The sequence below is a fragment of the Excalfactoria chinensis genome, chromosome 1 (assembly GCF_039878825.1).
Source record: "Excalfactoria chinensis isolate bCotChi1 chromosome 1, bCotChi1.hap2, whole genome shotgun sequence".
NCBI lineage: Eukaryota > Metazoa > Chordata > Aves > Galliformes > Phasianidae > Excalfactoria > Excalfactoria chinensis.
In genome coordinates, this window is record NC_092825.1 from 156,398,447 (window position 1) to 156,422,518 (window position 24,072).

The following is a 24,072-nucleotide window of genomic DNA, read 5'->3' on the forward strand; positions in this document are numbered from 1 at the left end:
TGAGATTAATTTATTTTTTTATTTTTATTTTTAATAATAATAACTTAAAAGATAATAACTCAAGAAAAACCAAAAGAAATCACCTAGCTTTGGTATTGAGCTACTTTACTGTTTGTAGTATTTACCCCCCAGAAAACCCAATCCAACTAACAAATAAGAAAAAAAATATACCCACTACCCTGTCTGGAAAAGATTACCTACACTGTATTGCATTATAGCTTTGTTAGGTTTCGTTTAGGTGCTAATCTGTAACTCCATTTCTCCAAGACGCTTTTTGAGTTCTTCTGCCTTTTTCTCCATCTGCTGTATGTTCCAGTGCCACTGTCTTTTATTTGAATGCAGTTTGTTCAGCTGACAGTGCAAACGTTTCAGAATAGCATCGTATCTTTTATTCTGTACCTAAAAAATATAGAATAAAATACACTTCAAAAGTGTTTCAAGTAAAGTGATATTTACAGAGGTTTTTCACCTAACTGTACATGTCGATTCTGACATCCAACTGTGCCATTCTGTGCTGACTTCACAGCTACTGAAATAACACAGAATCATAGAATCATAGAATTACCCAGGTTGGAAAAGACCTTGAAGATCATCAAGTCCAACCGCATCCTAACCAGTACCCTAACTCTAAAAACCCTCCACTAAATCATATCCCTGAGTGCCACATCCAAACAGCTCTTAAACACATCCGGGGATGGCGATTCAACCACCTCCCTAGGGAGCCTATTCCAGTACCTAACTACCCTTTCTGTAAAGAAGTTCTTCCTAATATCAGAAACATATAGGATGCCACTGATCTAATTTATTGTATTTACCTTTTTCAGGAAAATATCAATCATACCTCTTTCTCCCATCAAAAGCTTAGGTGACAAGTTCAGTGTCGATACCTGCTCTACAGATGTTGAACAAAGTAAATCCCATCTGAAAACCCACGAGTGAGTATCTCACAGCTGTGGCAGGGCTTTGTGCATGTGGGACTTCATCCATGTCTCCAGTGTCTTCCCTTATTCACAAGCTTGCACTGTGTATTCTTTCCTGGGTTGTGCTGAGGACTGCTGGGCATTAATGTTTCAGCTTGTCCATTGTCACTTCATATACAAAAAGCTGGACTGTTTTTCAGTGAACTCTTAATAGAAAATAATACCCTGAACCATTTGATTTTTAATCCTGCTTGCTTCTGAGACGCAAAGATTTTATAATCCAAATTGAAAAACATGCTAACCTTCTCTGCTTAATTAAATTGGTTTTGATAACAGAGCAGAGCATTATTTTTAGGCTGACTAATTTCGCTATGGGTTTAGAGAACTTTATTAAGTAGCTGTTGCCTTGGTAATAAAATATTTTTCAGATGCTGAATAGCAGAGACCTATACTAATGTATCTGTGCTTTGCTCTTCAGTTTGAAAACTGAAACTCTCTGATGTTCTCCATCGCTTGAAAAATTATTCTTTTTTCCTCCTGCTTTTTACAGTGGGCAACAGAGGTAACCTCAGTTCAGTTAATCCTTACATTATCAGGCTTTGATCATCACATTTTAGGGAATTTATTTGAATTAAGAAAGTAAATGATGTGAAACTTCCAAACTAAAAACTTTCCAGACATACAAATTATTTCCAGTGTGGAACAAATAGAATTCAGTTTAATTACTAAAACGGAGAAGAGCTAAACTATCTATCAGAATTTTATCTTGGCAGCTAATTAGGAGCTCTGTGTAATCCCTAATTTAAAGTAACTTGACTTGGGGAGATTCGCTGGAAAGCCATTTTTTGTTGCAATTGATTCTCCCATTGATGAGGCATCAGAAGTGAGGAGACGAGTCATGAGTAATCAAGTCAGCAGTGATAATTAAAATACTTCAAAAGTATTGCAGAAATAAAATGCACTTTAATTCAGTGGCTTCTTTTCAGAACACAATTTACGGCTTAAGTCTTTCTTAGAAGACTTAAGAAAAAAATGTTCTTAACTTTTACTCATGAACCCAATGAAGATCTGGACTTCAGAAAGATTAGCAGTATCAAGAATTTAAGATAGTAAAGTTACAGTATATGCTTGAATAAATGTGTGGCCAGCAACCATGCATCAAGTAATTCAAACTTCACCTGTACTATCTACATTCTGTCAGAGAACTGCAATTATATTTTATTACAATGACTCACCTCAATTTCTTTTCTAAGCTTAGCGTGAGCTTTTTTAATTTCTTCCAGCAAATCCGTTTTTCTATTGATTAAATCCTTCACCGATGTGATTTCCTGTTTTATAAGCGCAATTTCTTCCTGCAGATTTAAGTTATGACAGAGAAATCCCCTCCTTTGGAAGGTTGCACAATATATCTACTGACAGTTTAATAGTCTCATTTAATTAATAAATATGAGTTCAAGATCTGCAATATATAATTTCACATTCAAATAATAAGAAATTAATAATTAAAAATAATTAAAGTAGTAATTAAAAATATCATAAAATCATAGAATCACCAAGGTTGGAAAAGGCCTCCAAGATCATCCAGTCCAACCATCCACCTACCACCAAGATTTCCCCACTGTGTCCCTCAGTGCATCTAAATGATCCTTGAACACCTCCAGGATCACTGATTCAACCACCTCTCAAGGCAGCCCGTTCCAGCACCTGACTGTTCTTTCAGAGAAGAAATTTTTTCCTTATAACCAACCTGAATCTATGCTTTAATGTACTTTAACAGATGCACTCTTGGTCTGAAGTATACAAGGAACTACAACACAGAAATCTGAACTCATTTGGATGCTTATGATCTTGTTTTAAATCTATTTATTTATTTATTTATTTTCAAAATCAAGGAGTATTTACTGTAATAGTTGAGATAGATTCTTTCTTTCTCATGGGAAGTACAATGTTAATGGTCTTTATTGCATTGGGATTTCAAAAATTTCTTGTTTAAAAACGCACTTTCATGTGTTTGCTCATATATTAACAAATTTTTGTGGTGGGAACTTCCAGCTTTTTTTTTTTAGCTTTTAACGATTCTTGCAATTACACTCAAAAACTACATTATACTAGAACACCAAAAACAATTTAATGTTTCTTCTCCTTTCTATCACCCTCTTATCAAATCTACTTCCTGTTGGCTCAGCTGTGGTTTGCTCCCATGAAACGCGTAACATCATGGCAGTGTTCCACAGAATTATAAAAAGTATGCATTTAACTTCATCCAACTAACCACATAATCACTTGGCAATGATATATTTTAATTAACAACCCTGTAATATTTTCATAACTGAGATCATTCAATTACAGAGAATGAATTTGACAATAATATACCAGTTCCTGGGGCTGATGATTTTTTCACTACAGCTGATGACTTATTTTCTTCAATTAACTTATCATTTTAAATGAATCTTTATTCCCCTAGTCAGTTCATCTTGAATATAGAGTTATTAGACAAAATAATTGTATCAGATAAACTGCGCCAAAACTGTTGCACAGGAAAAGAAATGAATCAATGAGGAAATACAATACCTGCACTTGCTTTATAGCAGAGCCTTCTGGATTCTGGAGGTCACTCATTAACGCTTCTTTCTTTATCCTCAGCTCTGTAACAATAGCTTTCTTTTTAGCAAGTTCAATCACAATGGGCATTTTACTTTCCATCTCCCAAAAGAGACTTTTATGAGACTTTATTTTTTCCCGACATTTACTATTTCTTGCAGCTGCCATCTCATATTCTTCCTGTATTGTTTCTACATCAAACCTCAGCTTCATATTTTCAGAATACAGGGCTCTGACTTCAGCTTCTAGGCTTTCGCAGTGATACTTCGTCACTGCTATGGCATCATCTTGCAGAAGTATTTCCCTTTCTGTGGTCTTCATTTCTAACATAATAGAATCCATTTCTTTTTCTAGTTCCTGATATCTAACCTGTAAAACATGTCATCATTCACTTAAGAATATTTCTATTTGAGAGGATGTCAGGTATCTTGTTAAACACTGTAATTCGAATTTATTGATCAGAAGATTCTTTTTCTCATCTTTAAATGTGTTTGAGTGGAAGATAATCAGGGATGCATTTCGTGAAATCATAGAATCATCACCTTAGAGACATAATGGAGGAATGCTATTTTAGACTTTTATCATTAAATTGACTCTAAAAATATGAAATAAAGCATTCTTCAAATCACTTTAAATTACATAGGATCAAATGCAACCTTAATGTTTGTTTTTTTTTTTCTATAGGAGGAAACTGATTTAGTTCAAATCAGACTAAAACCACACGGTGCTAAAAACACACTTAGACACACATACACAAACACATAGATGGGTATTTGGGATGAGGGAGATTAACTAGCCCGCTCTACTGAAGACTTTATCCTGCCTTCATCGCTGTAGTATCTGAGTGAAGGATTAATGTCAGCTATTTTTAAACCTTTAAGAAATAGGCAACTAGATCTACAAGGGCTTCTATGTCTTCTCACTGATGAGAAGCGAACCACTGCCTCAGAAATGTTTGTCTCTTTTCGCTGACTAGAGGAAGCCTAGATGACTAATATGGGCTTAACATATGATTTGCAGGTGATGCAAGCTGTGATGAATCCCACCCTAAGTAACGCTCTCTGTGTATTTGGAGAGAGAATTGTGTACTGTGATTGATGCTGCCTATTATCTTTTCCCTAATGGAAGCATTGCGAGTGCTATGAAGTCTCCTATTCAGTGCTTTGAATCTAGTAAGACACTGTCAGCTCTTAAGAAGAAAATGTTTCAGCATAACTTAAAGTAAATCTGGGTTATAGGCTTAGCAGGACTGGTATCTCTGACACCATTTACTGAGTGCATGAAAACAGAAGATTTTAATGGAAAAGATTTTCAGTTTTGGAAATCACCATTTTACAGGCCTTATGAGACACATACAAGGGAATAGACTGAAAGATGAAAAAGCATTTCTACATTCAGTTCCTAATTATTTAACCTTGCTGTTCTACTAATAATAATGTTTGTATGGAATTTCCTAAGCTTTGAGGGATTTTGGGAAAGAAAAAAAAGATATTGGAGAAGAAGAAATGAGCTAAATTAATTATATAGGATTCTGAAGTTCTGTCAGTATTTGAAAACTGAAACTCTTTTTTAAATTTCTTGATCAAAAATTAATTGTTACAAAACAACCATAGCATATTACAGTATGGTAAGAGAAAACTTCCTGCAAAGTTTGGCCAATTAGCCATTCCTAACCAATAAAAGTCACAGAGTCGTCACAGAATCATCAAGATTGGAAAAGACCTCTAAGATCATCTAGTCCAACCATCCACTGTTCCTTCTGAGAAATGATCTTTGTGCAGAAACCCAAACATCAGTTATTTCAGTTGTGCAGCTATTCGCAGATGTTATCACAAGATCTGCATTTTGTATTTACTCACACTTAAAAATGCCTGAACAATACCATGGGTTTCCTCAGACTTAAATGTTTGCCTCTCAGCAGACATTTGGTCTCAAAGCATAAGTGACAATTGGAAGCTTAACAAATTCTGTGAGAGATTAGGATGGAAATGAGTACTCAGAAGAACCACACATATCCAATATTCTACCAAATAAATGGAAGGAAGGAAGGAAGGAAGGAAGGAAGGAAGGAAGGAAGGAAGGAAGGAAGGAAGGAAGGAAGGAAGGAAGGAAGGAAGGAAGGAAGGAAGGAAGGAAGGAAGGAAGGAAGGAAGGAAGGAAGGAAGGAAGGAAGGAAGGAAGGAAGGAAGGAAGGAAGGAAGGAAGGAAGGAAGGAAGGAAGGAAGGAAGGAAGAAGGAAATCTATGCAAAGAAACCACCTTTCTTTTTTTTTTTTCTTTTTTCTCCCATTCGTTTTTCAATAAACTGATGGCATAAATGCAATAAGCTCTACATTGAAATGGAGTGTTTTGTGGGATGGCTATTTCAATTAAATTAACTAAGCTGAAGAAGGTCTATTACCTGCAACTGGAAAAGAATGATTTTGTTTTTTTCTATCTCCGATGACTGTAAATGCTGCTGCTCAGCAACTTGTTTTACAACTTCAGTTAGTGAAGGATAATTCTCCTTAGCCATTTCAGACAAAAGGAATGACCTATAAAGGACACAAAAGGGCAGTGAGGCCCTGGCACAGTCTGCTTTTAGGCCTGTCAGCACTGTTGGCCAGCCAACCATCACTTCTCCCCTCTACTCTGCTCCCCAAGCATCTTCATACCCCCAACACCAAACACGCCTGCCCCAACCCCTCAGGAAACATTCTGCCCACACCTCAGCATGACACAACAGCCGTCTCAGCCCTGGCTGCCCCTTCCCGCCCAAAGTGCGGCCTGCCATCCACCAAGGAGTGCCAACCATTCCTTAACGTATAGTCTTGTCTCACATCCACATAGATCCCTCTGAGCTCCGGGGGAAATAGCTTTAACCTTAAGTCCCATCAGTTTGGTGGTTTGATAGCTCATCTCTGCCCATGAGCTGTTTATTTCATCCTCTTTTACTTTGCAGTGGTGGGAGCTGAATATAACACATCAGCTGGAGAAGTAACACCAATTTGTCATATGTATCCTGACGTTGTGTGATTTGTATCTTGACTGTTTTCTAGCCTTTTCTTTATCCCTTTTCAGCACTATGCTCTGAAAGTAACCCTTGAAGTTGTAGGTTTTTAGTTTTTCTTTTCCTTAATTTAGTCATGTTGAAGAAAAAGAAGTGGTTTTGTTGGACTCCCTGTCAAGTCACCTTGTTAATTTTTATGCCATATCCTACTTCATCCACGTCTGACAGTGGGCTGAAAGCCTCAAAGATACCCATTATCTGCAAACAACATGAAAACAGGTACCTGGATACTCAAAGAAGGAGACAGCCACCTCACTTTCCTTTGGGACAGAAAACTGGGAGAGTTGAGCTCTCTCCTCCCTTTGCCCAGTATGTGTTGGAAGGAAAAATGGAGGAGAAATGGCAGAGGACCTCCAAGGAGTGTTTGGCACCTGGAAGAAAAAGAGGCACAGCAGTCACAGGAGAGCAATTTGTAGGGAATCAGACTTCCCAAATTCCTCTGTTCATGGATAATTTTATTTTATTTACTTATTTAGTTTGGTATGTTTCTTCAGTTGCCATATACTTATCTGGTATGACTGATTTTAACAAGGCTGAGAAAATACATTTATTACCAAATGGCTTGGAATACCCCTAATAGAAATTCCTCATTCCCCCCCTTGCCTTTTGACCGCTGCATTGACCTGTCCAAACACTCGGACTATTTTCACTGAGCTCTGCAAAATTTCCCTCTGCTCCAAAGCAAAACTGCCTTCCATGTTGCAGACTGTGGCTGAGGGTTGGCCTCTCGTAACCCTTAAGTCCTGATGAATATGTTTTTTCTTGACTGACTGCCAAATCCTTGGCTGGAACATGCAGCTACGTGCACCTTGCCTTACATATTTCTTAGAAGAGGAACATCTCGGTCTGCACAAGTGCTGCCTTAACTCCTTTGTATTCTTGCACTGCTCTGGTGTGCCGTGCATCTCTGAATCTGAGGTTGTGCAATGCTAATGCATTAGGTGTGATGACAGAAGTGGGTTTCATGGCAGGGTTAATGCTGCTTCCGGGGTTAGGGCTATCCAGGCACTGAATCACAGCGGTGCTTTTCAGTGCCATTTGTTACTTCCTGTGCACAGTGACAGCAACAAAGCAGGGTCTCATCATGAAGAAGAAATACAGGTTCCCACTCTGAACTTACCTAGAATAGGAATTTCCACTTTGTGCAAATCAGCTGTAGGACTGACTGTGAGATGTGAGATATATAAAGCTGGCAATGTGTGCTTACATCAGATGATGATTTTCAAGAGGCTGAAAGAACTTTTTGCCTGTGTAAGTAAATACCTGTGCTTTAAACTTGTGAGTTTACAGATGAAAATTGCATATACTTCAGTATTTTCATTCTAAGTGGTGATTTGTTTCTTCCACCTTTCCTAAATACTTCTAAGTTAAGAGAAGCAGAATGTTTTAATCAAATTTAAGAGGTTTTTATGACTTTTTTCCCTTTTTAGTTCTTTGCTTTTGAAATTTTAGTACAAATGTTCATTTGGATTGCTTCAGTGGTCTGTTTTCTCTGGGTATCTCTTTTCGGCTGATGTTAAATATCCTTTTCCTTTTCTCTTGAAAGAAAGAAACATCACTTCTCTGACTTTCTGTAAGATAACATGACCAGTAAGATTCACAGATGCAGGAAGTTGCCAGCAATCCTGTCTAGACCAATTCTCTGAATTACACATCTGGGTTTTTTGAAAATTGCTAAAAAGCAAGATGTCCTTCTGGGTTGCCTCTACAACTTGACTTTATTTACTTTACAGTTTCTTTTCCATATCACCTCTGTTTTTCTCCTTTTCACTCCCGATCTCCTCTCCTCGTCTATCATTTTCTTTATTTTATTTTATTGAAGTCTGTGCCAGAGGATAGTTTTACTGTTCAACTTTCTGTGTTGGACAGAGGTTCAGAGGGTGAGTGAAACAGTTAACGAGTGGCCCTGGCTTCAAGTTGATGCAAGTATTTGTCTTACATTGCATGCAGAAATGAGCAACTCCATTTTTAAATGCACTTAATGTTTTCCGATGCAGTTACGTGCAGTGTGGCTTTCCATGGAACACTGGGAGTGTAGAGTATATTGCTTAAAACCTGAATAATCAGAGGTGCATTTCTGATAAGCCAAAACATTGCTTTGCTTGGCAAGCCTGCATTTTGAGTTGGATTTTGTTCGGGGAACTCAGAAAGCAGTCTTGAAGTTCTACTATAACTCTAAGTAAATGCATTTCTGACACTGCTGTAAAAGAGTCGGACTCTGCTACAAAACTGGAAGGGTTGGAGGGTGAATTAGCCCCATTGTTTCTGTGCATACACCTCAATAACTGCCTCTGCACACTTCTGATAATGCACAGATGGCTTAATAACAGTGCAGGCAGTTACCTCTCCCTCAGCAAACACTTTTCTTCCACCTTTTCTTTGGTGTTATTTCTACGGGGAAGTTTGGGGATGGCCCTCAGCTCTACTTAGCTCTCCTCTATTGACATATCTGAAGTGGAGCAGTAATCTACTTTTCTACCACACCCCTCTGTTGTACTGCCTTTGCTGGGTCAATTAGCTCTACCTAGATTAGGACCTGTCATACTCTTATTGACCTCCCATAGAGAGTGCCAGGGTAAGGAAGGAAATACCCTGATTTCCCAAGTCACAATCTTTAACATGAGCCTTTTTTTGACACTGTTTCCTGAGCAAGCTGTTTTCTCTGAAGTCTGTGATCAGTTTTGTGTAAATAATACCCTGAGTAAAATCTAGAGTCATAAATTCCCTGGCAGATGCTTTTATCTGCTGTCACATTTTGATACTTTCAGCTCAACAGCTTTGATAGTCTCTAATTAATCTTTGTAAGTGTTCAACTTGCAGAAAGGAAAACATCATTTTCAGTCAGGATTGTTTTTCTTCCAGTCTGGAGGAAAGAACAATGAAGAAAACAAAGAATGTTTTCTGTAAAACCTTCTCTGAATAAACAATCCATTAAAACGAGAAGAGAATTTGACCTCTTATTTGAGTGTGGAAACTAGGGTCCACTATCAACAACAAAATGCCAGGAAGGGCACCAAGTGTCCCATAGTGATAGGCCTCAAGTACACACTGACGCTGCATGTTCTGCTTGATAATGAAATACAGTGAAGCCAGAGTGTGTAGTTAGAGGTAAATGAGGAAATGAAACAGGAGAACAGTCCCAGACCTTATCTGATATATGCGACTCTGGTAGCAGAGCACTGAGTTCCAAGATTTATAACTCTCAAAATCTTTGTTCCTGTAAACTAGTAATTTGCATTCATGAACAGTTCATTTCAATCCACAAGAAAAGCCACATACTACAGGATGGTTTTCAACAATTTCAGTACATCTTCATTTCAGGGAAAGACTGCAGCTAGCATGGAGCAGAAACTGAAACAGGAGGATGTGCTGTGTTCTATTGTTTATTTCTTGTGTTGTTTGGTAAAGTTTCAGTATCCTGTGCTGAGTTCCTATGTGTCCTGAGAAGAAGAACTAAGCCTAACATATAACCCCCAAAGCAGAAGTCAGAAATGAGCAAATTGATGCTGTCGATAATGCGAAAGAGCAGAAGTAAATATCTTGTGATCAGAGAAGATGTGGCTGTATTCAGAACCCAACACTGATACTGCCAGGAGGGGTATCAGATATTATCTCCAGCTCAGCAGCAAATGTATGATGTGCCTCCAAAAAACTGTTCTAGAAACTCCTCCTGCCCCAGCAAGCTTAAAGTGTGAAAACCTCCCTGTTTGATTCCCCTCACAAAAGGTCCCACAGTCAGAGATCAAGTATGTTAATGTGTGCTAAGTGATTCAATAAATCTAATGTTAAGGACTAACCTTTTCTCATCTCTGATCTGGGATAAAACTTAGGTAGGTGAGATGGTAGACAAACTAAAAGCTATGTAAGATAATTTCAGTTTCCTGTAGTTTTCATATAATCACAGTATCAGATAGTGGATTGGGTTGAAAGAGACCTCAATGCCCATCCAGTTCCACTTCCCTGCCATGGCAGTGCTACTCAGCAGCTCAGGCTGCCCAGAGCCCCATCCAGCCTGGCTCTGAGTGGCTCCAGGGATGGGACACCCACAGCTTCTCTGGGCAGCCTGTCCCAGGGCCTCACCATCCTGACTAAATAATTTCCTCCAAACATCCAACTGAAAGTTCCCTTCTTTTAGTTTAAACCTGCCCTTCCTTGTCTTATATCTATCTGTCCATGTAAAAATTCTATCACCATTGTGTTTGTAAGATCCCTTTAGGCAATGAAATCTCCCTGGACACTTCTCTTCTACAAGCTGAACAAGCCGAGCTCCTTCAGCTTTTCTCCATGGGAGAGGTGCCCCAGCCTTCTGATAATTTTCGTGGCCTCCTCTGACCTTGCTCCAATAACTCCACATCTTTCTTGTGTTGGAGGCCCCAGATCACAGACACATATCAGACACAGAACTCTATGTGGGGCATCACAAGGGCAGAGCAGAGGAGGACAATAATATCCCTCATACTGCTGGTCACTCCTCTTTTGATGTAGTTCAGGATAAAGTTGTCCTGAGCTTGGGCTACAAATGCACACTTCTGGTTTATTTCTTTGTCCACCAGAACCCCCCAAGTCCATTCTCTGCTGGGGTGCTTTTTAAGGAGCTCTTTTCCCTGTCCATACACATATGTGGAATTGATGCAACCCAAGTACAACAGCTTGCACTTGGCCTTACTGAATGAGGTTCAAGTGGGCCTGCTTCTCAAGGTCATCCAGGTCCCTTTGGGTGTCATCACTTCCTTCTGTCATAAACTTATTTTGCTGCCATACTTTTTCTGAATTTTCTATTTATGGAGCAGAGGAAATTCTAAGAAAAGTTGTTTTTTGTGTTTGTTTGCTTTTTTGGCCTGTAGGAATTTTTAAGTAGCCAGGAATATGGTGGAAGCAGTACTGATCGATCTGTTCGGCCTGTCAGCCAGCTTGCACAACGACGTTCAAGGAGTACTGCGTAACACCCTGGAAGCTATTGAGAAGTGCTCTTCCACACCTGCTCCATTTGTTTATGTCATGTGCTGCCAGGAGCCAGAGAATGAAAGGAAGGGTGAGAAAGAATCCTTGCTTCCAGCTCTGAGAGATTTCCAGAGTATGAAGAAAGGACTTGAGGTGGTATGTGCTGAGAATACAGCTGCTGTGTTGTACGCCATCAAACAAATACTTGATGAAAAGGACTTAAGCATCATTAAAGTTATTCTCCCCTCCCTAAGGAAAGAATTAATGAAAATATATATAGACCATCTCTTTACTGCAGTCTACCAGTTTGAATTTGAGGAATTAAAGGCAGCATCTGACTGTAATAACCTGCAGACAATTGGACCAAAGAGTGAAGAGCAAACAGTTTCTACACAGGATGTGGCACTCATCCGAACTGAGATTCAGATGCACTTGGAAAGCCTGCCAAGCCTGAACGGGGAGCTCACCATCCTCAGATCTCCCCTAATTCCAGGTAGAGTGTTATCCCAGCTAACAGATTTTATGTAGACTGCTCATGAATGTATTTCTTCAGGGGTACTGCAAAATGGGTAAGATGTGGAAATAGCAGCAGATATCTCCATGTGGTATTGGAATAATGTATTGGGGGGAAGCAATAATGGAAATACAGTAAAAGACCTGCAAGTCTTTTCCAGGACACAGACAGAGTAGAGAGAGGCCTAGGTCTAATGAGTGCATTTTTGCAGACTGTAAATCTCTTCCCCTCTATCTGGGATTTACATGCTTTGCCATACAGAACCCTCACCCTATCAAGAAACCCAGAAATTCCATTTGATGCATGAGGTGACAATAAAGGCTTCACACTGTAAAAACAGGATTTTTCAATAATGCAAGAAATTCTTGATCCTTCCACTGTACTTCAAAAACATATTTGAGTTTCTTGAAGTCTTGAGAACTGATATTTCATTTGCCACCTTGAAATCACAGAATCATAGAATCCTAGAATCAGAAAATGGCCTGAGTTGAAAAGGACCACAATGATCATCCCGTTTCAACCCTCCTGCTATGTGGAGGGTTGCCAGCGAACAGACCAGGCTGCCCAGAGCCATATCCAGCCTGGCCTTGAATGCCTCCAGGAATGGGGCATTTTTAACATTTTTAAATGTTGTTTTAAAAATCTGTTCTCCTTTTCCTGAGTGAGTTGCCTCTTCTCTTAGGTTTGCACTACACCTCTGTAAGGAGCCAGGCTACATCTGCCAGGTCTCCATCTCCTTAAACCTCTCAGAGAATTATGATTATGAGCAAGAGAATTTAAATGGCAGAGTTGAATAAGAGGTAAAGCAGCACTGAACTTCTTTGTCTGATCCCAGTTCTCTTCAGTATAAAGCCATGTAATATTTGGACTGGTCTTGTGTTGAAAGCAATTGCTTCTTGTCATTCTCACTTTGTCAGATGACATCTTCCTACACGGATTCACCACAAGGACAGGTGGGATCTCCTACATACCAACTCTAAGCTCCTGCAACCTTTTCAGCAGTTCTAAGCGGAGAGATCCACAAGTTGTTGTTAAAGAAAACCTCCGCAGGCTTGCTACTGCTGCAGGATTCAATCCAGAGAACTTTCACAGAGTCAAGGTATTTTAACAATGCATTTATGTAAAATAATCAGATCTTCCTTCATGTATCATTGGCTAAAACTGCAGGAATTATTTTTAACTTTCTCAGCAAGAACCTGTGAGAAGCAGGGCAATTAAAACATTTGTGCTGGCACTTCAAATGAGGAAATGGCCATCCAAACTGTCAGCCATTGATACAACATGGAGAAGCAGCATTGTTTCTTCCAAGTATATTCTAACCTGTGATTTACCACAGAGTGGAATAACCAGATAAAAGATCAGTGTAGTTTTTCTTAAAAATAAACAAACAATACCGCTTTTTTGGTGTCTTTCTACTGATACATCTGCTTGGCATTTGAACAAGAGTGCCTGATTTTCATGCATAGCAGTTGGTGCAGAAGAGCCTTTTCTATGCAAGAAAAATCCCAACCAAAGCCACAACCATCTTGCATTAATCAGAATGCTTTTTACTGTCTCACCACTGTGCATATTCTGTTTTTATTTTGACAGATCGATCATGCTAATGCTGTGTGTGTTATGGGAAAGACAGAGCCTGACAGCTATGATGGAATAGTTACGAATCAGAAAGGTGTTACAATAGCAGCTCCAGGGGCTGATTGCATACCATTGCTGTTTGCTGATCCTGTCAGAAAAGCCTGTGGTGCTGCTCATTCTGGTAAGGACTTTAAATCACAGAGATCAAAATAACTAGAAGACCCCTGTTAAGGGAAATTTGAACAAAGAATTATGGATTAGCAACTGAAAGTACACAGAAAATAAATAGAGATGAAATAAAAGTTTACATTACAGTTTAGACCTCTGAAATTTGTTGATTTCATAGGTGTGATAATAATTAAATATTATGTGTACTTTTTTTTTCCCTTTTAGTGAAAACTAAATTGCTATTTTCTAATCGCCATCAAACTTCATGTGTAAAGAGCATCTAAAAATCCAGTGCCCACAGAAAATCATTTTGGATCATATGAAATGTTTGGTTGGCCCAGACACTGAGTGTAAAACCAAAGCAGGGATGGGTATGATAGTGTGGAGATATGTCTGACTTCAGAATATGCCCCAAATGTTAGGCTTGATCGTGTGTGCTGTAGTATGATTTTCCTGTTGGAGCGGTTCTATTTAATAAAAAAGAAGATTGTATTTATGTGATCAGGGAGAATGCAGAGCTGAGGGTTTATTCACAGCTATGATGCTAGTACTCACCTTCATATTTTGGGAAGCTTCACCCCTACATAGAACTTGTGAGTAACCATTTACTTCAGACAGGTGTTCATGCATTCATAAAAATTATCCAAAATAAAAACAGATCTGTGACTCATTCTAAGAGGATGAAAACTTTGACATTCCTTCAGTAAAGCTGTTATTCTCCAACCTAGTGAGTTTAGGTCAGGGAAATTAAGAGGAGTGCAAACTGTTTCTACCATGATTCTCTGGAAGAAAGGAGAAAGTTGTGTTTTCAGCCCTCATTCCCACATCACAGTCTTCACAATGATTCCAGCTATCTTAAAGTTTTCCTTTCCTACATCCTTTCCTTCCTGTCCAGTCCCACCTCAGTTCATGTCTAACCTGAACACATACTGTTGCTACTTATACAAATACAGACAATTAGATATAGGGTCTTTGGATATAGAAAACAGGAAAAGTTATTATGATAACCTGGCCTTTGGAGTGAGACACACTGCAATGCAAAGACTTCCTAGGACTCGAATTGAGATAGAAGGACTCAAAGCTGTGCTTTCTTTAACCTATTCTGAATGATGTCAAGGTGTGAAGTCTAAGGCTGGAGGGCTTTTCTCTCCACTTTACATCTCCACGAAGTGATGCTATACTCATCATCACATAAAACATGACAGCAGCTTATTTTTTAAAAATACTCATTTTTTCTGGATCTTTAATAATAACATGCTTTTACTTAACATAAGGTGGAAGAGACAATTTAGATTATTATTTTTTTTCACCCTCTCATTTCTCACAGGATGGAAAGGCACGTTATTAGGAGTTTCCATGGCCACAGTAAATGCTATGGTATCTGCATACGGCTGTAATGTGAAAGATATCCTTGTGGTCCTGGGACCGTCTGTAGGACCTTGCTGCTATAAACTTCCTCGTGAATCAGCTGAAGAGTTTCACAGAATTGATCCAAAGTGTGTGCGACAGTTTGACTCTGCAGCTCCATATATTGATATTAGAAGAGCAACGCGGTAAGTCTGCAGAACTCATTTCCATGGCAAGCAGGGTTGAGTTTTTTTTTGGCTATTTTTGTGCTGAGTAGACTAGACATGAAAGCAAAAGAACTCATAGTGCTAATTCCACAGTAGTTATCAGAATAGCATTGGGCAGCAGTATTATGGTGAGGGTACTCTCTGTCTTAAAGCGCTTTTTAGTACTTTACAGATCAACAAATGATACCTTTTGAAAGAAAGGTATCTACTCACCTTTACTGGGTTTCAAGTATTATTTTGCTGTTACACTTTTAGCTTTTGAATTATATATATATATTTCAAATTAAGTGTTTCTAACGGCTTCAGAAAAGCAATCATTTCAGTCTAATGTTGGCAAAAAGAAAAATGAATATAAGTCCCAACCACAATATGAACACAATGAGTTCAGCTGGTGCTTGAGTTTCTGTCTGAATAGTATAAATTACAGAAACATAGACTCATAGAATGGCGTGGGTTGAAAATGACCTCAAAGATCATCTAGTTTCAACCCCCTGCTATGTGCAGGGTTGCCAACCACCAGACCAGGCTGCCCAGAGCCACATCCAACCTGGCCTTGAATGCCTCCAGGGATGGGGCATCCACAGCCTCCTTGGGCAACCTGTTCCAGTGTGTCACCACCCTCTAAGTGAAAAACTTCCTCCTAATATCTAACCTAAACATCCCCTGTCTCAGTTTAAAACCATTCCCATCAAATGTGGAGATATAAAAATAAAGGTTTGTTTTCTGTTTGTCTTTTTTGAAGGATTCTTCTGGAGAGTGGTGGGATTCTTCCTGAGCACATCCAAGATGATTCTGTCACAGACCAGAACCAAAATATCACTTTCTGTACTGCATGCCACCCTGATAAATTTTATTCTCACTTTCGTGATGGCACTAACTTCGGTACACAAATTGGTTTCATATCAATCAGAGACTGACATAGTATCCCATAATATTTAGTATTATTTAGACAGTAAGTCTGGTTGCCTGTTATCCTGCTCTCCTCATAGAAGTTCTTCCTTCTTTGTTTCATGCACTTGCACTGGGAAGTATACAGGACTTGAGATTCTCCTGCTTCTTCCCTTCCCTGCCATTCTGAGGAAAGAAGAGCTGCCTTGTGTATGGAGCCAATAATTCTTGTGTAAGACAGGTTTCAAAGGAAATAAGGACAATCCACGACAGTAATTAAGTACTTCTGTAATGCCAGGTGCAAGCTCCCAGACCCATGCAGACCCCTATTATCTTGATCAAATATTTCCCATAAACCTCATTATCATAGGGTAGTAAAAAAACACACACACAAACCCACCAAAAGTCTTCATTAGCTTCTTATGAAGCTAATGTTTTTGTTTAGATTAGTTTAAGGAAGTGCTCCAAGGTACTTAAAGAAAATAACTTGGAAGTAGGACAGAAGAACAGAAGGTCCTTAGGGAAAGATATTGCAAACATATTAATGTTCATTTGAACCCTTTTTAATTGTAAATAAATAAATAAATAAATAAATAGAATTTACTAGGATATGTCAATTGCTGATTTAAAGATAAAATACTCAGGAAACATGAACATACATGCTATCTTATCTGTCTTATATTAAGTCTTAGTTCTAAGTCTGCACTCTTTTCTTATGGCCATAGAAAACTTGCCTCTCCATGTTACAATAGATGTTGAAAGACAAGCTTGGATAGGGCTTTGAACAACGTGGTGTAGTGGGAGGTGCCCCTGCTAATGGCAGATGGGTTGGAACTGGATGAGCTTTAAGATCCCTTCCAACCCAAACCATTCTGTCATACTGTGGTTCCGTGCTATAGTTACGACATGCGAACAACAAAACTTCTCATTCTCTTCAAGCTCGGTAGTGGTTAGTCCACTAGAGGTCAGTGCTCGCTCACTTTGCTCTTCCATCCTTGGCTGCTGTGTGTATTTGGGTTTTCAGAGAGATGTTTGAAGAGCGCAGTGGAGCTCTTTTGCCTATGTCATCATCTGCCATGTTATTCCGATACGTGTGCTTGAAGAGGAATCTATTTTTCATTCGGTTGGTCTGTGATTCAGAACTGACCAAATTAAAAGTTTCTTTGTCCTCTGGGAGAACAGATACTTTAAAAAACGTTTCATTTACTTTTGAATGGCACTTGTCAGGGAAGGACTTGGTACTGAGTACATTGGCCTCTGTACATTGCCAAATATTTGATGTTCGCAGCTGGGGTCAGACTGGATGTGCAAGATCCACGAGGGACAATGCTCTGCAGCTTATTGCTACCAAGCATGTCACTGCATGGCAGCTAATCGTGTTGTGTGTATGTGTTGTGTGTATGTATATATGTGTATTACCAACTATTGCAAGTATTAAATGATATAAGTACACTTAAAAACTTGTCTTGTTGCACTGGGTTAAAGAATAGCAACCTGCTTTCACCTTTCAATTCTGCCCCTTTGCCCCAGAATCTTGTGTGAACCACTTCATGGGCACCGATTGATGTAGTAGGGGAGTGATCCAGGCATCTTCCCTTCTGCTGTTTCAAGTGTGGAAGCAGCAGCACTACGCTGCCTTCATTCAGTCCCTGCACCTACAGCTCTGACAGAGCTTGTCAGTTTCCTTCGCCTAATCCCCTTCCCCAGTGGATTGAGAGCATGCTATCAAAAGCAGTGAGTTACTCAGCTTACAAGGTACTGCTCAGCTGCTGAAGCACATTACAGGTACCCACGTGCCTGCTGTTAGCCCAGCTCACCTCCTAGATGGCTTTACACTAATGCGTTTTGCTTTGTAGTGAGTAAGAAGACCTTGAAGCCATGCTAGTTACCACAGTTCAAATGCTCAAACAGCACAGTAATTTACATTAACTCAACAGTGATAGTAAGCCCTGGCTTGTTACTACTTGCTTCAGAACAACAGCAAAGACTCTTTCTCTTTAAAGAAATATCACTTACAGGTCATGGTAGGACTATGCAAGCTGGACAGAATGTGGAAATGAGAAGAAATACCACAGGCTTTACCTTTTAGAAGGCAAATTGATTCCAAGGTCTTTGTTCATTAGTTCTTATGCACTAAATTACCTACACTGCAAACCTGTCAAGACAGGAAGCGGCCTTTTGTATATAGATCACTGAGGTGGAGAACTCCAATAAGAAATAATAATAATGAGTTTCCAAACAGATTGAGTTGTATGTCATGTGGTGTCATTGCCAACAATGACACATTTTCTTTCCAAATCATAAAAAAACATAGTAATAAAGCTTAAAGTGAGGTCATGATAAAAAGCAGAAACGATTATTTTGCATCTGTATGGAGGGGTTTTTTATTTACTCATTTTTATTACTGCTGCTCACTAAAAGTCCCAAGCAGATCATACCCGATTCACTGCCACCAGGGAAGCTCCTAAAAAGCTTCATAAACTGTTTGTGCCTTCCTCTTGACCTGATCTCATTCATTAACCTCACCCGTGAATATATTAGCTGCCTCTGCCCCATTATTAAGTTATTAAATAGCATCATTAATTGTGATTGTGGTTTGCCCTGAGGAAAGCGCAAATGCAGGATCACAATGAATACTGGTCTGGGTAAATATTACCGTGCAGTTAATGCTTTTGGCTAAAGTCAATGCTGAACATGGGTCTCTTCAATTGCATTTATATATCAAAATGGAGTGTATGAGATATGTTTGAGAAAGGTTTTATATTCTATTATTTCAGTAACATGGTGGTGCAGCACCGACACAGTTCTGGTGTTTCTTTCCCAACTGTAACATGGTTTCTAAAGCTATCTTTTTGCCACCCTCTTTCTTTTCCTCATGCTTAACTCCCACCTATTGCTGTCTTTCTGTCCAGCACCACTCACAATCCCCCTGCAGGGATGATGAGTCCATTCTCTGCAGAGGAGCACAAGTTTTCCTTTCCATTGCATGCATATGCAATTTTCTAGCAGTGGCATGAAACTTCTTTTCCTCTAACTCATTCCCATCTTCCAGGTTTCTGCAGAAGCTCCTAATGCCTGCCCTACACAGCAAAAAAATCAGTATTCCTGGATTCCCTCATTGCCATCCTCATTTCCACTCCATGCTTGATTTGCTATTGGGTGATGCAGAGAGGGAGCTGTGCTGCGCCCATTTGTCCCGCGGCTCAGCGTGTGTATGTGTGCACACTGATGTCATGTGCACCAAGCTTTTGTTCTCACAGAGCCTATGTCCTCTATGAGCTGCAGCCTCCCATGCAGTAATTTAACAGGACAGTGCAGTGATGGGAACAGCAAATCCTATATGTGAGGATATGGAGGAAATAATGTATTGACCTGCTGAGGGATTTACATCCCTCTGCAGATGGACTGCAAGCTCATCCTGTGAGGGAGACTTGATCTTTCTGTTTCCAGCAGACACTACCTAGTGTTCCCAGATGAATGGTTCAGTTAGAAATGTATGTGGATTTAAGGACTGTCTCATCTGGGTATATTCTTGTATCCAGGATGCTATTAATTGCTATCTGGTATCACGTTTTCACAAGAAAAAGAGCTTTCGCTGCTTTTCTTGCATTAAATACACTGTGCCTGTGGCCATGCTGCTAAAAAACATTACTAGCTTTCCCACAGGCACGCAGAGAAAAAGGAAGCTAGCTTTTTAAATTAGTAAGTGTTTAATGTATAGTAGCATCTCGTGTTACAGATATTTTGCTGCCTCTCTTTGTCTGCAAGCACGTGAGGGTCGAAGGAGACCCGCAGAAGAATTTCAGCAGCACAGTCCCTGGAGGGCCTCAGGGCCGATGCCTCTGCTCTGCTTCTGCAAATCTGACGTTGTGTCTCCAGGGCAACCTGGATTCTGACAGTCATGGGAGCAAGGGCACGAGATGGATTTCCATTTGATTCCTGAAACAGAAAAGGGATCTGAGACAAAATCAATATGTTACTACACTACAGGAGTTCATTTTCACAATTAATTTTATCCAAGAGGTCGTTTCCTCAGTTCTTGGGCAAATGAGGTTCACAACTTATAACCATGATTGTTTTTCATCTAAACATTCGAAGTGGGTTGTGACATGAAAATGTGGGGTGCGCTCACCCATACAACAGAGCAATTTAGAAGGGAAGCTAAAAGCAATGTTTGTATTTCAAGATGTGTAATTCCACTTTCTTTATGTTATGTAATATTTTCAGACAGCGATTTGTAATTCTGGCTCAGAGTTTCAGCTTCAACTGATTTTATCAATGACAGCAATAGAAAGACCTATCTACCTGATATAAGTATCTTCACATTTCTCTTCAAGCTCTGTCCTAAAGGAATATTCAAGTGCATGCACTGGTAAAGCAGAACATTTCTGTGCTACTTTGGCTTTCTTTATTTGAAAGCAATGAGCTCAGCTTTCCTGCACAAGAATGAATATAAAAAAAGGTCCATTCTAAAAACAAAGCTGTGGCAGGTAGCTCAAATCTTCTTAGTAGGTTTTAATAGGTGCTGTTAATAGGAGCTTCATTAAATTGGTTTAAATGAAACAGGGCTATGCAGACCGCTTTATTTTTTCCTGAATCTCTGCTTTCTGTTTTACATCATCCCTGTATAAATCTTTCAGAACTTGAAAAGTAAGCAGAGTAAGAAGTGAATTAGAGAAGCTCCCATGGGTGGGTGCAGATGTTTCTTGCCACATCTGATGCTCAGACTTTCCTCAGTTCCCTCAATTAGGCTGGAACTCTGGTTAGGTTATCCCACTGCTGAAATAGACATCCCAGCTTTTGTAACCATATGCTTAGCAGTGGCTGCAACACAGATGTAGTCTTGATAGTGACATCTATGTAACAGCATTCCTTCAGTCTGTCTTGATGCCAGCATAAGGCACCAGTCAGAGGGTGGTGACGCACTGGAATAGGTTGCCCAAGGAGGCTGTGGATGCCCCATCCCTGGAGGCATTCAAGGCCAGGCTGGATGTGGTTCTGGGCAGCCTGGTCTGGTGGTTGGTAACCCTGCACATAGCAGGGGGGTTGAAACTGGGTGATCTTTGAGGTCCTTTCCAACCTAGGCCATTCTATGATTCTATGGTTCTATGATAAGCAATACTGTGGGGAGAAAAAAATGGCACAGCGGTGAGATAGCCCTGAAAAATCTCCTGAGCTGCCCCACATTTACTTGAGATTTTAGGGGCTATAAATCATTTACATGTTCTTGTTCTTCACAAGACTGTGAAAGCTAAAGATAGTTTTCAACACTCTCCTTATCTAGAATGTATCTCTCAGGGCAACATGGTTTGGGCTTCAGTGTCTTGTCCAGTGGATAATTAGACTCTAAAAAAATAGATTTCTCTCATTTCCTTTAAGAATGGCTTCCTAAGTGAAGAATGCCTGTGTGTATGTTGACCACTAGCTGCAAAATTAGTCTGAAGTCCCTTGATTAGTTAATATTAGCATTTAACCTAGAAGTCTTCTAGCAGAAAATGCAGGCCCTGAAAAATGGTGAGCTCACACTGCTCAGGCTTAAATGTTTCATAGGTGACAAAGGGTAAAGATTCAAACGAAGCTGATGGCTGGTTTTATCATCTTCAAAATGACACGTTTCTATCCATCTTTCAGAGCAACTCTTCTTGTCTTGAAAATGAAGAACGAGATGAAAATAAAACAGTTAAAGCTGAAGATGTGTCTTTGTAAGTTAAAACAATTGTTGAGATCTCAATTCAAGCTGAAAAGAGAGAGCCTACTGTCCACTGAGCTCGCATTACTGTTTGTGTGTATCCATGTGCATGAGCCAATCCTCTTATTTCTTCAGTAAACATTTCCTTCCGAGATTGTAGATTGTTATGCTCCCTTTGGTAAATGTTTAGCTATGATATTTAACTCCATTAGTCTCTCATGAGATGTTCCTTCCAGCCTTTAATTCTCCAAATTCTGCCCTATTAATGTCAATTTGGTGATAATCAGTTTTCATGTGCGTGCTCTTTCAGAAAGAATGACATTTGAACTTTGTCAAGGGACTGTTTTGTTGTTTGTTTTTTTATACAAAGCGATGCTTCTCAGTGCTAAAAAAGCTCGAAGGAGCCTTAATTGAATAACCTTGGCCTCCTTCTATTCCTTCTTTTTCAAAAGAGTCATACTCTACTGCACTTCAATTAGGATTTATTTTAGGCTTCCCTGCTAGAACTCATAATCTGTCACATTGTTCCAGAAGCAATCTTTATGAACGAGGCCCAACTCAGCAAGTGAAAAATAGTCAGTATTTTTGAGGCTGACACAGGATTTATGGTAGGAGAACATTTTTAACTGTAGCAAAAAGCTTTAAAAACCTGATGTTGGAAAGCTGACATAAGGAAACTAAGAAGGGATATAATTTCCCAGTTTCTACAGTGAAAAAAATAATAGAAAAGGTTAACAGAGTGTGAGAGTGGGTATTTATCCCTTAAATTATGTTTTGCATTTGTACGCGCTGATTTATCCTCATCTAGATGGATGAGGCTGGAAGGAAAGGGTGATATTCTGTGCCCACTGCTACAATTGATATCAGAGATCAGGCACACAGCAGCATTCCTTTAGCAAGTGAGTTAAAGACTGCTCGAGCTAATGGTGAACCGCTTTCTTTCAAGCCAATATTTGAGGCTGTAAAAACAGCCTGTCATTCCTTGGCTCTGCAGAAGGCTTGGAGGCTGCTGTAGCAGAAACAAACAGAAGCAGGGAATCAGCCTTGGGATACAGCAAGCCTGAAACAGATACTCATGGTGAGGGACTGTTGGATAGAAGAGGCATTAGAAAACAGCATCATGATCTTGAAGACATTTCTATGCCTGCACATTAAAGACGTAGTGAAAGAGAAGTTCATCTTCAAGAGGAAAAGGCTGAGGTTCCCAATGCCTTCTTAACATCTGTCTTTAAAAGTCAGACCAATTAACCTCAGGGTACTCTGCTTTCTGACCTGGAGGTCTTGGATGGGGAGCAGAATAAACCCCCCCACAATTTGGGTGGTGAATAGATATCTCCTCTGTACTCACCACTGCTGAGGCTGCATGTCAAGTACTGTGTTCGGTTTTGGACCCCTCCCTACAAGAAAGACATCAAAGCCTGGGAGCATGTCCAGAGAAGGGCAATGGAGATCTGAGGAGTCAGGAGCACAGGCCTTATGAGGAGCAGCTGAGAAACTGGAATTTTTCAGTGTCATGGTTTTGTTAACTTGTGACATTCAGTCTGAAAAAGAGGAGACTCAGGAGTAAAAAACCTAAGGGAGGTTGTAGTGAAATGGGAGTCAGCCTCTTCTCCCATGTAACTAGCAATTGGACAAGATAGAATGGCCTCAAGTTGCACCAGGGGAGATTCAGGTTGGACATTAGGAAATATTTCTTCTCCAGGAGAGTGGTCAGGCATTGAAATAGGTTGCCCAAGCAGCTGATGGAATCACTGACTCTGGAGATGTTAGAGAAATGCTTAGGTGTTGTACTGAGGGACATGGTTTAGTGGGAAATATTGGTGGTAGACAGACAGTTGGACTGGATTATCTTATAAGTTTTTTCCAACTTTGGTGACTCTGTGATTCTATCAAGATGTCTTTATATAGTTAGAATTTTTCCTGAGAACGTGGCAAGGTTGGACTATGGAGTGCTTATGGACCTGTCCTATTTCCTCTCTCTTCCTTCAACCCTTAATTTAAACTATATGTAGGTATACCATGCATTTGCAAGCTTTCAGTCTATGCAAAAAGGCGACCACAATTGATCATGGGAAGCAAGGAATGATCACTGCACCTACTATCTATGGGCAGGACTGTGGGATCCCACTAGGACGACTGCAGTGATAGGAAGAT

At 39.7% G+C, this 24,072-nt stretch overlaps 2 protein-coding genes across 2 annotated transcripts; one reads left to right on the plus strand and one right to left on the minus strand.

Moving 5' to 3' along the window:
- Positions 1–234: 234 nt before the first annotated feature.
- Positions 235–6,035, minus strand: CCDC122 (coiled-coil domain containing 122). Its single transcript, XM_072342823.1, has 4 exons — positions 5,922–6,035; positions 3,492–3,890; positions 2,156–2,272; positions 235–399 (listed from the first exon to the last, which is right to left on the minus strand). Exons 1-4 carry the CDS (start codon positions 6,033–6,035, stop codon positions 235–237), a joined length of 795 nt encoding a protein of 264 aa, XP_072198924.1.
- Positions 6,036–11,435: 5,400 nt separating this feature from the next.
- On the plus strand, positions 11,436–16,258 carry LACC1 (laccase domain containing 1). The gene is made up of 5 exons (XM_072355044.1): positions 11,436–12,003; positions 12,942–13,123; positions 13,615–13,780; positions 15,095–15,320; positions 16,084–16,258. The coding sequence occupies exons 1-5, from the start codon at positions 11,436–11,438 to the stop codon at positions 16,256–16,258; spliced, it is 1,317 nt and encodes a 438-aa protein (XP_072211145.1).
- Positions 16,259–24,072: the final 7,814 nt, after the last annotated feature.